A 12,877-nucleotide genomic window follows, 5' to 3' on the forward strand; every position below is an offset into this window, starting at 1 on the left:
AGCACATTGCCTACGGTGACACATTCTCCGCTGCGGGGCGGACAGGGTCGCCGGGGGGCGGGGCGAGCCCGGGCGCCGCGCGCAGCCGCTGGGATCCTGTGGCGCCAGCCCCGCCTCCCGCTTGCGTCTCGCGAAAGGTGGAGGCGGAGGCGCGGCCGGTGACCTGCAGCTCTGGGCCGCTGCGGTCTTCAGTCTCGCTGAGAGAAGCGGAAGATGCAGGAGCCCTCCGCGGAGGCCAGAGCCGCTTAAGGGAGGCGGCGAGCGGCGCCGGAGGCACTTCGGCTGGGCGCTACAGTGCTGGAGGCACGCGCGAGCGCGGAGGAGTGGTGGCCCCCCGAGGCCGCAGTGGCCTGGCACTCGGGCTTCCCACACTGAGGGCGGAGCTGCGTTGGCACCTCCTTTCTTGGAAGATCGTGGGCCCCTGTGGCACTCTGGCCAATCCTCTGAGGGGACTGGAAACCCAGCGCGATGAGGAGTCGGAGTAACTCCGGGGTCCGGCTAGACGGCTATGCTAGGCTGGTGCATCAGACTATCCTGTGCCATCAGGTAAGTGAATGGGTGTCGCCTGTGATCACCGAGGATGTGCAGTATGATAACCTGAATGGAGACCCTGGATGAACCCGTGTGTGTGTGACCAGGCCCCAGGCTTGGGAGTCCTCTCCTTCCCCTCCGCCGAAGAAAAAAGAAGTAGAGGAATTTTTAGCCATCTTTAGACTGTTGTGAAGGAGAAGGCAATGGCAACCCACTCCAGTGTTCTTGCCTGGAAAATCCCATGGACAGAGGAGCCTGGTAGGCTGCAGTCCATGGGCTCGCGAAGAGCTGGACACGACTGAGCGACTTCACTTTCCCCTTTTCACTTTCATGCATTGGAGAAGGAAATGGCAACCCACTCCAGTGTTCTTGCCTGGAGAATCCCAGGGATGGGGGAGCCTGGTGGGCTGCCGTCTATGGGGTCGCACAGAGTCGGACACGACTTAAGCTACTTAGCAGCAGCAGACTGTTGTGAAGATCTGTTGTGAAGTACCGGTGTACTTCATTATAGTTTTTCTACTCTTTTAATGCTGCTTTCTCATTAATAGTTCATTCTTTCTAACTGAAAAGTTAAAACATCTCCTTTAAGAATTCCCACATTTCAGACTGGTAAGGCTTCAGCCAGCTCTTTCCCCTTATTCAAGATAATATTTGCTTGCACTTGGTCAGAAGAGATTATAAAACTCAGGAGTGGGGACATAGAATAAAAACCAAAGTCCCTCAGTACCCATTTGATACACTCTGTTTCCTCATATTAACACCCTATGGTTACCTGCCCATCCCCTTTTTCTTGCCCTTACAGAACCCAGTGACTGGCTTACTTCCAGCCAGCTATGACCAGAAAGATGCCTGGGTCCGGGATAATGTGTACAGCATCTTGGCTGTGTGGGGTTTGGGCCTGGCCTATCGGAAGAATGCAGACCGAGATGAGGATAAGGCAAAAGCCTATGAACTGGAACAGGTACTCAATAAAAATACAAAACTCTGGAACTGGGGGGCAGGAGTGGCAGAGACAGAAGTAATTATAATCCACAGGAACTTAGAGAAGTGTTTTGCTTTTCTCCCTCCTTCTTCACCTTGCTGAAATTGCACTCCATAAAGCTTTCCTGTATTGTACTGATGTTTGTTTTTTGTTTTTTGTGGGTTTTTTTTGGCAGTGGAAACTTGAAACTTGATGATTCAGGGAGAGAGGGCAGTCTGTTCTGTTACAGTGGCAAATCCTATCCTCAAATCTTTGCTAAAATTTGTAATCCTCTTTCCAAGTAAATGTATTTTGTAGTCTCCAGCATATTTATTCTCATTGAGAGGAATATTTGGAGGCAGGTATCTACTATTTTACTTCCTTTTCTGAAAAAGGTAGGTGGTATTTGTATGAGGGTATGGAGAAGGAAATGGCAACCCACTCCAGTATTCTTGCTTAGAGAATCCCATGGACAGAGGAGCCTAGCAGGCTACAGTTCATGGGCTCGCAAGAGTCGGACACAACTTAGCCACCACCACCACCACCACCATATGAGGGTAACTGATATAAATTAGCAGACTTTCCCAACTAGACACAAGTAAAGACTTTGTTGATTTTTATACCTTAAGCTACTGTTTCAGAGTTTGTTGTGTGTCCTCACCCCCATATCCACCCCAACCCTTTGGGGTAAAATAAGGTCAGATTCAGCAGATGCTTTTAAGCCAACTTTTAAGGCCTTCCCCTCAGTTAAAAAAAAATCCTCTATAGAACTATTAATATTTAGAGACAGGATGCTGTGTCCTCTTGAATGACCAAAAAAGTAATATTCTGGACTACATGGGACTCTTAATGTTAAGATACTCTGCTGTCAGTTGTAAGGTATATGTGAATTCTTTTCCATTAGGGGAAAAGATTCTCTCCACATCAGCCATTTTCTCAAGAGGTCTCCCTAAAGTTAGGCAATCTGAACTCTGGTCTTCATCTGTAAATCAGAATATTGAGATTTGGTTGTTTTTAAGGACACTAACATATTGTGGGGTTATAGTCCTTGGCAGTAGGAAAGAGTCACTGTGTAGTCCTCTACAATAGCAAGTACCTCTTATTCCCTCAAGCCATAATTGAGAGGTACTTCGGTCCACTGAAAAAAGCTCTTGGAGTTTTTTCTCTAACCCAGGAAGTACAGATCAATATTTCTGTGACTTATAAAAAACATACATAACCATTGTGAGAATTTGGAAAATATGGAGTGTTAAAAAAAATCTGTAATGCTACTGCCCTCCCCCATCCTGTCCTACTCTGTTTTGCTATTTCGATCTCAGTATTTTGTTTATGTTTTGCTAGAATTTTATATTAGTGGAACAATAACTAAGATTTTATACCCAGTATGATTTGACAGATTTCTTTTTCAATACTGTTGGAAGAAATCTGTGTCTGACCAGTCATTCTGCAAAGCTGATGTTTTTCCTCATGTGTCCCAGGAAGAAAATATTTAACAGAGGAAAAGGGAAAAATGAACAAGAAATTGTTCATTCTAAAATTTTAATATTCTGTTAAGCAGTTTTTCACATAGCACAAAAATATTTTCTATACCACCACAATGATAACCTTGGAATAACTAAAAAACATAGCAACAGGAAACATCTTTTAAAAAGAAACATTTCTCTGAGAATTCTAAAATTTCTACAAACTTTTATTATGAATTAAAACAGATTGTATTATTAAGTCTCATTAATTTTTTTCCTCAAACCTGACTCAGTTAATTTAGACTGGGGATCAGAAAAACCATCTCTGTAAAGGTCAGATAGTAAATATTTTTGGCATTGTGGGTCATGTGTAGTCTCAACCCAACTACTCAGCTCTTCCACCACTATGCAAAAGCAACCAGAGACAATACATAAATGAATAAGCATGATTATGTTCCCAAAAGTTCTGTTTACAAAAGCAGGCCATGAGCTAGATTTTCCCCAACTACACATGAATGGTTTTAAACTCTGGCTGTGGATTGGAATGACTTGAGAAGCTTTTAAGAAATACCCTTACTGGACCTCACCCTAGAACAACTTAGATAAATACCTGTAAGTGTAGCCCCAGGGGAATCACTATTAGAGAAAAAACTGCCTTGTTAATTCTAAAGTGCAGCCAGGGATAATCACTGATCTATGGCTAATAATGAGCATAAGTGAAATAAAATACAGTAAATTCATAGATTAAATTCACATCTACTGTCAACTTTCCATTCCTGTGTGGATTTTCCCAAACCACAATGATTGTTAATCATTTCTACCCTTCTAACTCTTACCTAGGTTTCTCTCTGAGAAATAATGTCAAAGAACTAAGGAAAATTCTGGATGAAAAGGGGACAAGAACTTAGGTGACTGTCCTATCCTAGATTGAGAGTAGAAGTATGTACATATATGTTTTTACAAATGCTGTTTCTCTTAATCATACAGATATAAATTCACACCCATAAAAATAAATAGGCATACAAATAGAGTTAGCTCTTTGGCTGCCCCCAACTGAAAAACTTCTTCCTCAGTTTTATTCTTTGTGTAGTCTCTCATTTTTTCTCATGGCTTTAACTGTTGCCTTTATGAGAATGACTTCCAAAGCTTCCTCTTTAATTTTAACCTCATTTCAGTTTCAATACCAGATTTTCATTTGTCTTCTGGTCAGTTACACCTGAAGAGATCATGGTTTCTCAAAATCAGCAGGTCTGATACCTCAGCTTCCCTACTAAAAACAAACAAAATAGACTACTAAACAACAGAAACTCACCAAATGTCCTTTTTTTCTTATTGGTGTCCTCATTCAACCAGTCACCTGGACAACCTTACTTCAAACATTTCCATAGTGTGTTCCACGGAACATTAGATCGACTAAGTTTGGAGCTATGTTAAACAACAGGTTTCTTTCTCTGTAATTTCCCCGAGCCTTTAATATACTGATGTGCATTTTGAATCTAAGACAGGGATATATATTTACAGTCTTTCCAGAATTTCCTGGACTAGTGCTGGTTTGATTCCTGGGTTGAGAAGTTCCCCTGGAGAAGGGATAGGCTACCCAGTCCAGTATTCTTGGGCTTCCCTGGTGGCTCAGACGGTAAAGAATTCACCTGCAGTGTGGGAGACCTGGGTTGGGAAGATCCCCTGGAGGAGGACATGGCAACCCACTTCAGTATTCTTGCCTGGAGAATCCCCATGGACAGAGGAGCCTGGCGGGCTACAGTCCATGGGATCACAAAGAGTTGGACATGACTGAGCGACTAAGCACAGCACAGTGTTCTATAGTGTTTGTAAAGTGCTTCCCTTATGGTGATTTTTGACTTGTCTCTTTTGCCTTTTGATACATGAAGACCAAAGTCTGTTAATTCTTACATTTTTCTTGACTCCATCCCCTCCTTTCTATTCCTTGCTGCCTCAGCCTTAGTTTAAACCTTGATCACTTAACACTTTTGTGAAAACAACACATAAATTGTCTATTTTCATTCTCAGCAATCTTTCTGTAGCTCTCATTTCCCTACAAGTAAAATCCGAATGTTTTGGATTGATAGTCAAGACTCTTTAGCGTTTGGTCCTAGGCTGCTTTTTCAATATTATATCATACTGGTCCCCTGCATTCTACCCCCAGTTTCAGCCAGGTTGGTATCTTCATTACCCTTCTACCAGTCCCTTGCTGAAAATGTCTGACATATGTGTAAAAACTTTTCATTGTACTGTGTGTGTGTGTGTGTGTGTGTGTGTGTTAGTCGCTCAGTCATGTATGGCTCTTTGCAATCCCATGGACTTTAGCCTGCCAGGCTCCTCTGTCCATGGAATTTTCCAGGCATGAATTCTGGAGTGGGTAGCCATTCCCTTCTCCAGGAGCTTTTTTCAACCCAGGGATTGAATCCAATTTTCCTGCATCGTGGGCAGATTCTTCACCATCTGAGCCACCAAGGAAGCCATGCTTTCCCATAATTACTAGTATTTTATTCCCATAACATCCTGTGAGTTAAGTATCATTTTCCCTAATTTACAGGGGAAGGGACTGACATAAGGAGATGAAGTTGGCATTTGGTGGTACCATGAATACTACCTGGGTCTTATGACTTCAGATTCAGTCCTTTTGAATTTTTCCTCCCTCTTTCAGGAAAGCCATAGACGTTTCCATCTCCAAATTGTTTTATGGGCTGTTTCTTCACCTGTGAAGCTTGATGTCAATCCTACATTTTCTATGGTTCCTGTATTCATAGACTTCTCAATTTTACAGTGATCACTTCTTTCTCAGGACTGTTTTCTTGGAACTTCTAAATCACTTATGGTCAATGCCATTCAACATGTTCAGTTTTTCATTCAGCAAACCTTGTGTAATTATTATGTGCCAAGCCCTGCAATAGATATAAAAATTAAATGGAACGAAATGTTTATATTTAAATTTCAGCTTTTTTATTTTTTAACTTATAAATTTACAGAAAAATATTATAAATTATAAAATAAACATATTTGTATGTACTCTATCTAAGATTCACTAGTTTTTACCATTTTGTCATACTTGCATCCCCTCTATAAACATGTGCACATACAGGTGCACAGCTTTTTATTTTTTGATGGGCCATTTGAGAGTTACTTGCAGACATGAAATATGTATTTTTTAAAATATAGTCTGCTTAATCCATTAATTTAAAAGTTTATTTCTGAATCTGTCTGCCTCTTTTTCTTAAGAAGTTCATAACCTAATTGGAGGCAGGGAGATGTATAAACATATTTACAACACATTAGGACAGATAATGTAGGTACTGTATATAGGAGATAAGTACAAAGTTCTGTGGGAACACACAGGCTGGAAAGTCTAATCTCCCTTGAACAAGGCAAGAACGGATTCATAGAGGAGTTGGATTTTAAGGATAAGCCAGAATTGTTATGTAGACTATATTTGTAGTTTACAGTTTTTCTTTTTGTAGTTTTGTATTTTTAAAAAAACATCTGTCCTGTCTCCCTTTTCTTTATGTTTTACAAAGCCTGATAGAGGCTCATGCGTATCTGATTGTATTTTTATCAGTCAGTTCACAAGCACATAGATCCATATCCTCAAAAAAGATAGATTAGAAGATGTCATTTGGTCTGGTTAGAAGCCCTGGTGTACGTATAAACATGTGTAATTAATGCCAACTAGTGCACCTGAATCAGGAAATGGGCAGTTTAGGGGCATACACAATATAGATACTTCCCTTCATTCTTAACCATTCCATGCTTCTTATTAATTTTATCCTGACTTGGAATTTGGAACTTGAGGACAAAAATGGCTGACAGTGGCCATTTCAGGAGGACAAAAGTGGATGGCAATCAGGACTCCTCCATTGCATCTATAATTCCCCAGACTTATTTAAATTAAAGAAAATATCGATGGTAGTAGCAGGACTGGATAGTAAAGAGAGTTGAAAGAATGGGATAAAAAATCTGTGAGTATGTAGTGACCTGTAGAAGAGAATTCAGAATCAAAGTCACCCCACAGAGTAAGCAGGCTGTGTTTAAAACTGTCTAAAACAGTATAATAAAGGATAATCTCTTCCATTAGGATCAAAGTAATGATAGAGATTTTCTGGTAGAGGTTGCATTGTTTCACTACTTTGTAACAAATGCTTCATGCTTTAAAGGGTGACAAGATCACACACTGCCTATTTGTTCTCTCCATCATTCTCTTTATTTCTTCCCTTGGACCATTGGTAGACAGAAATTACTTAAGGAAAGGAACTCTCCCAAGGAAACACTTTATTTTACCCTCAGGAAAAGATTTTAAAAAGAATTGAAACATAACTTAATAGGTTCTTATCTTTTTCATGCCTACAGCTTGTAGTCCCATTTGAATATTTTGAAGGAATAGCAGAATAGTGCAGCTCCTAAGTATTAGGTTAGTTTTCAGAGGTGTCCTGAAGCTACCTCTGAGACAACATTCCTTGGAGTAACCTGCTTGTATTTCTAATGGACTGTGGAACAGAAAACTTAGAGAAATGGAGAAGCTCTCTGATGCTGTATTCTTCCAAAACATACTGCCTACCCATGCCAGTGTTGATGGACCCTTCTAGTGTCATGTAGTATAACAAGTATATTGTTACTATACTATAATTAAATATACTTATTATATTATTATTATATTTATTATACTAACCAGTATAGTATAACTAATATCATATATTATTACTATACTATATTATAAATAAATACAATTATTACTATATTATACTAACTAACATAGTATATAATTGGTAATCAGAATTTTGGAGTGCTATGATTAGAACACTAACTACTTTAGAAATTGTCAAGCCCTAGTAAGAGAAATAGTGTTGACTTGAGACTTAAGTTTGGGCTTTTTTTTCAGGGCAAAAGGGTCGAGTTGCACTAACAATTCTCATTTACAGTTATTCTGAAGTTCATTTATTCTTTAAGAGAAATATCTAGATAATATTTCTATGGGCTCTTGAAGATAAGTCTTGGCTAGTTTAGAAAAAAAATTAAAGTGATGATATTGGCTTTTCTAGGACATAGGATATATTTTAAATATCCTCATAGCGTTATGATTTTTGAGCTAACTTGCCCATTTTTTTCCAGGTGGAATGTCCTCTAATAGGATTTAACTTAGTTTTACACACACCTGTTGGAGCTTGTATTTTTTTTAACTTGAAGGAGTCACCAACTGCAGGTTTTAGTTCTACTTTTAGCTGCAATCTGCTCTTCTGTGTACCTATAAAGTAAATGCCATGTAAATAGGAACCCAGGATAAGGTTACTTGTTCTCAAAAGGTCATGTACCAACTGCAGTTGCTGAGTAAGTGTTCCTGCATCTAGGGATGTTTATAACAGCTTGTTTCCATTTATTTCTGCAGAGTGTGGTGAAGCTGATGAGGGGACTGCTGCACTGCATGATCAGACAGGTATGTCACTGTTAATGCACCCTCTCCAAGAAAAGCACATGGTGCTTTATATATATATACACATGTATACATGGTTTGTTTTCAATTTCACAAATAGTACATACTAATTTTAGAAAATCTGTATAATTGAGGAGGGAAATGTCACTGATCTCACCATCAAGTTACCACTGAAGTATTGCCTTCCAGTCTTTTCCCCCTCTTCTACAAATGATTTCTTTTATATATTTCATCATTACTGTACATGCAATTGTGTATATTGAGTAAAAAGTGATGCAGGTCTCTAAACTCCTCTGAAACCCTTGGGACCAAATAAATTTTACAATTCAGAATTTTTCAGATTTTAAAAGGTAGTACTGGACATGGAACAACAGACTGGTTCCAAATAGGAAAAGGAGTACATCAAGGCTGTATATTGTCACCCTGCTTATTTAACTTATACGCAGAGTACATTATGAGAAATGCTGGGCTGGAAGAAGCACAAGCTGGAATCAAGATTGCCGGGAGAAATATCAATCACCTCAGATATGCAGATGACACCACCGTTATGGCAGAAAGTGAAGAGGAACTAAAAAGCCTCTTGGTGAAAGTGAAAGAGGAGAGTGAAAAAGTTGGCTTAAAGCTCAACATTCAGAAAACCAAGATCATGGCATCCGGTCCCATCACTCCATGGGAAATAGATGGGGAAACAGTGGAAACAGTGTCAGACTTTATTTGTTGGGGCTCCAAAATCACTGCAGATGGTGACTGCAGCCATGAAATTAAAAGACTCTTACTCCTTGGAAGAAAAGTTATGACCAACCTAGATAGCATATTCAAAAGCAGAGACATTACTTTGCTGACTAAGGTCCGTCTAGTCAAGGCTATGGTTTTTCCTGTGGTCATGAATGGATGTGAGAGTTGGACTGTGAAGAAAGCTGAGCTCTGAAGAATTGATGCTTTTGAAGTGTGGTGTTGGAGAAGACTCTTGAGAGTCCCTTGGACTGCAAGGAGATCCAACCAGTCCATTCTGAAGGAGACCAGTCCTGGGTGTTCTTTGGAAGGAATGATGCTAAAGCTGAAACTCCAGTACTTTGGCCAGCTCATGCAAAGAGTTGACTTATTGGAAAAGACTGATGCTGGGAGGGATTGGGGGCAGGAGGAGAAGGGGACGACAGAGGATGAGATGGCTGGATGGCATCACCGACTCGATGGACGTGAGTTTGAGTGAACTCCAGGAGTTGGTGATGGACAAGGAGGCCTGGTGTGCTGCAATTCATGGGGTTGCAAAGAGTTGGACACGACTGAGTGACTGAACTGAACAGTATATATACCATATATTATGTTATGCCCTCAAAAAATCCAGATATCACTCTACAGTCAGAAACATTAGACTCTCTATAGGGAAACATGCATTTTTCACAATAAGTGGAATAAATAAAAACTCCAAATAGCCCCATGTTAGTTTGAATCAGATGTTGCCAACAAATGAATTTTGGTACAAAACTTAGGGAGAAAAAACCTTTTGAAAATGTTTTAGATTTTAGAATTGGAGGGCCAAGAATTTATAGCTTCTAGAATTAATTTGCATTTTCCTGATCTTGAGTCAAGTTGAACATCCTTTCATGTGGGGGTTGAAAATTCGTATTTCGTCTTCTATTAATTGCCTTTTAGGTCCTTTGCCTCTTTCTCTTTCGGGCTGTCTCTATCTTGCCTATTTGAGGAGTTCCTCTCCATGATGGATATTAATCCTTTGTCACATGCACTGCAAATATTTTTAGCAGTGTCTGGTTTATCTTTTGGGTTTTCTTATGATATTTTTCCCATTCAAAAGTGTCTCACTAAAACAAAGTATTTTATTTTTATCCTAGGAGTTCTTTACACATGTTATACTCATTGACTCTGAATTGATTTTCTTGAGCCTAAGAATACATTTTATTATAAGGAGAAATTGAGGCCCAGATTAATAAAATGACCATCCTGAGGCACACAAAAAGTCTAAAGTAAAAAGAAATCAAGTCCAGACTTCTGAACTTGATCAGTGATCTCTCTACTGGATTGTTTCACACCCGTGATTTTTTTCATTCTTTGCTACTTTTTAATTTTTTTGTATTTTAGATATTTGTATTTTCCACCTTACCAAATAGGTTTAAAGTCAGTAATTTCTTGGACTATATTTAAAGATATGATAGTTACTATCACATATCAGATGCACAGATAATCAAATTGAAATTTCAGGAACTAAGTCTTTCATTTGTCCCTTGCACAATGTTTCTTTTCTGACCTCGGTTCCAGCTTTCTTTCATGTCTTTTCTTTGTCATTCCATGAGTCTCTCCCCAGCTCCTTTTATTACTCCTTCAAAATATATCTTCTTGGTTCTACTTTCCCTCAAAATATCTACTTCTGTTTCAGGAACAAATGTATCTTTTTTTACAACTCAATTATCTCTTACTAAGCTGTTTCTCACTCAATCTCTCTGCATCTCAGTTTTTATCTACAAAACGGCAAAACAACCATCTGAAGAGTGAAAGAGAGGTGATGAATAGGAAATAGCTGAGTTCTATGGATATTATCTTCTAATTAAATTGTTTAATTTGAAAAATAATGGCAGCAGGGGGAAAGGGGTAACAATGCATTTTAAATATTCACAGTTGCCTGAAGGCCGAATGGAGTGATATATGTCAGAGTACTATTGAAGTATGGCATATGGGTTGATTTTCCTGCATACCCTTCTTTTTACTGTTTCTGTTTTCTTCAGGTGGATAAAGTAGAATCCTTCAAGTATAGTCAGAGTACCAAGGATAGCCTCCATGCCAAGTACAACACCAAAACCTGTGCCACTGTAGTGGGTGATGATCAGTGGGGACACCTGCAGTTGGATGCTACCTCTGTGTACCTGCTCTTCTTAGCACAGATGACGGCCTCAGGTCAGTACAAGGACAGAAATATGGGAATCACTGTAGTGTGGAGCACTTGCCCTGGCACATGTGGCTTCTCCAGAGGTGTTGTCCAGAAAACAACATAGATGTTTACACTGCTCAAAGATACACATTGGAAATATAATATTTTGCAAATTTTATACTGAGAAACTCTCTAAAGTGTAGTTAGCACAAGTATGGACTACTCATTAATATATATTTTTAATTGAGAACCAGGAAATCTGGGATTTTCTTTAGACAGGTATTTTTACATCTTTTATTAATCCCCAGATATTATAAAATGGGAAAGAAGGACTAAGGTTTATTGCTTGTTAGTATTAACATCACCTACTTTGTACTACTCTTTATGAATGTATTATATACAAGGCATCTGTCTGTAGGCATCTAATTTATATTAAGAGAATTAACTTTGGAATCAGAATTCAATGTTTTCTGTTATTGAATAACACACCCTATTCAGATGGCTTTTTAAAATCATTTTAGATGTTTTACTAGAAAAGGAAATTATAACAACCAACATAATTTCCTTTTATTTCTCTTAAATTAGGGAGGACTAAGAATCTGATTACATTCAGTTTATTAATTAAATAGGACTTTACAAGATCTCCCTGAGTAAATGCATGTACTTCTGACAATACCACATCTTTGACATTTCAATTTCTTTATCCTTCTATCTGATTACAGAGCTCCTTCGTACTAAGGGCATTCAGGGTGAGAATTACCCCAGAATACTTTTCTCTTTTCTTGCAGAAATAAATACTTGGTGGTAAAGCCTCCCTTTTTTCTCCCCTCTAGAACAACACACATCCCAGAGATTGAATAACCTTTTCTTAAAATTATGTCTACTCACATACTCCTTTCTTTTGGAGGGGAAATTCCTCCCTGAATAAATGTATCTTTTAGGTAGGTTCGAATGGCTCAGACAGTAAAGAATTTGCCAGCAATGCAGGCGACCCGGTTTCGATGCCTGGGTCAGGAAGATCCCCTGGAGAAGCTACCCACTCCAGTATTCTTGCATGGAGAATCCCATGGAAGGAGGAGCCCGGTAGGCTACAGTCCATGGTGTTGCAAAGAGCTGGACACAACTGAGTGACTAACACTTTCACTTTTCACTTAGGTAGATTTTATTTAATTTATTTAAGTAGAATGGTAACTATAATTCCATACCTAATATTCTAATACCAACTCTGAAGTGTTTTTCTACAAAGCAGTGTCTAAATATCCCTTGTGGTTTTTCATTTTGAGCCCCAAAGGGAAGCAGAAATAGACTAAAGAGGTTTATAAGAGACCATTCATTCAACAAAAGTTTGTTGATTCCTGACTTAATGTTTGATTTTCAACACCATGAGCTGATTTTAATAGGTACTTGGAATAAAGTAGATATTTTATCAAGCAAGTCTTTGAGGAATAAATTGAAATAAGAAATTCACAATCCAAAAAAGGGAAGGGAATAGCAATGACTATAGCATAGAAGTTTGAAATGTACTGGCCATCAAGGTAAGGCTAGATATCTTCCTTGGTTAGAGTGTAAGATAGGTCTGGAAAAATGGCAAGCGATGGAGC

General features: G+C 39.1%; 1 protein-coding gene across 6 annotated transcripts in view; it reads left to right on the plus strand.

Moving 5' to 3' along the window:
- The first annotated feature begins 130 nt into the window (after positions 1–130).
- Positions 131–12,877, plus strand: part of PHKA1 (phosphorylase kinase regulatory subunit alpha 1) — a 158,659-nt gene continuing 145,912 nt past the window's right edge. For all 6 annotated transcript variants that reach the window (XM_040265681.1, XM_040265682.1, XM_040265683.1 and 3 more), the window contains exons 1-4: positions 131–546; positions 1,334–1,492; positions 8,351–8,398; positions 11,134–11,302. In XM_040265681.1, coding sequence (XP_040121615.1) covers positions 469–546; positions 1,334–1,492; positions 8,351–8,398; positions 11,134–11,302 — 454 coding nt within the window. In that variant the 5' untranslated portion in view covers positions 131–468. The remainder of the gene's footprint in view (positions 547–1,333; positions 1,493–8,350; positions 8,399–11,133; positions 11,303–12,877) is intronic.

This window comes from Oryx dammah, unplaced genomic scaffold (assembly GCF_014754425.2).
Source record: "Oryx dammah isolate SB20612 unplaced genomic scaffold, SCBI_Odam_1.1 HiC_scaffold_23, whole genome shotgun sequence".
NCBI classification, from domain to species: Eukaryota; Metazoa; Chordata; class Mammalia; order Artiodactyla; family Bovidae; genus Oryx; species Oryx dammah.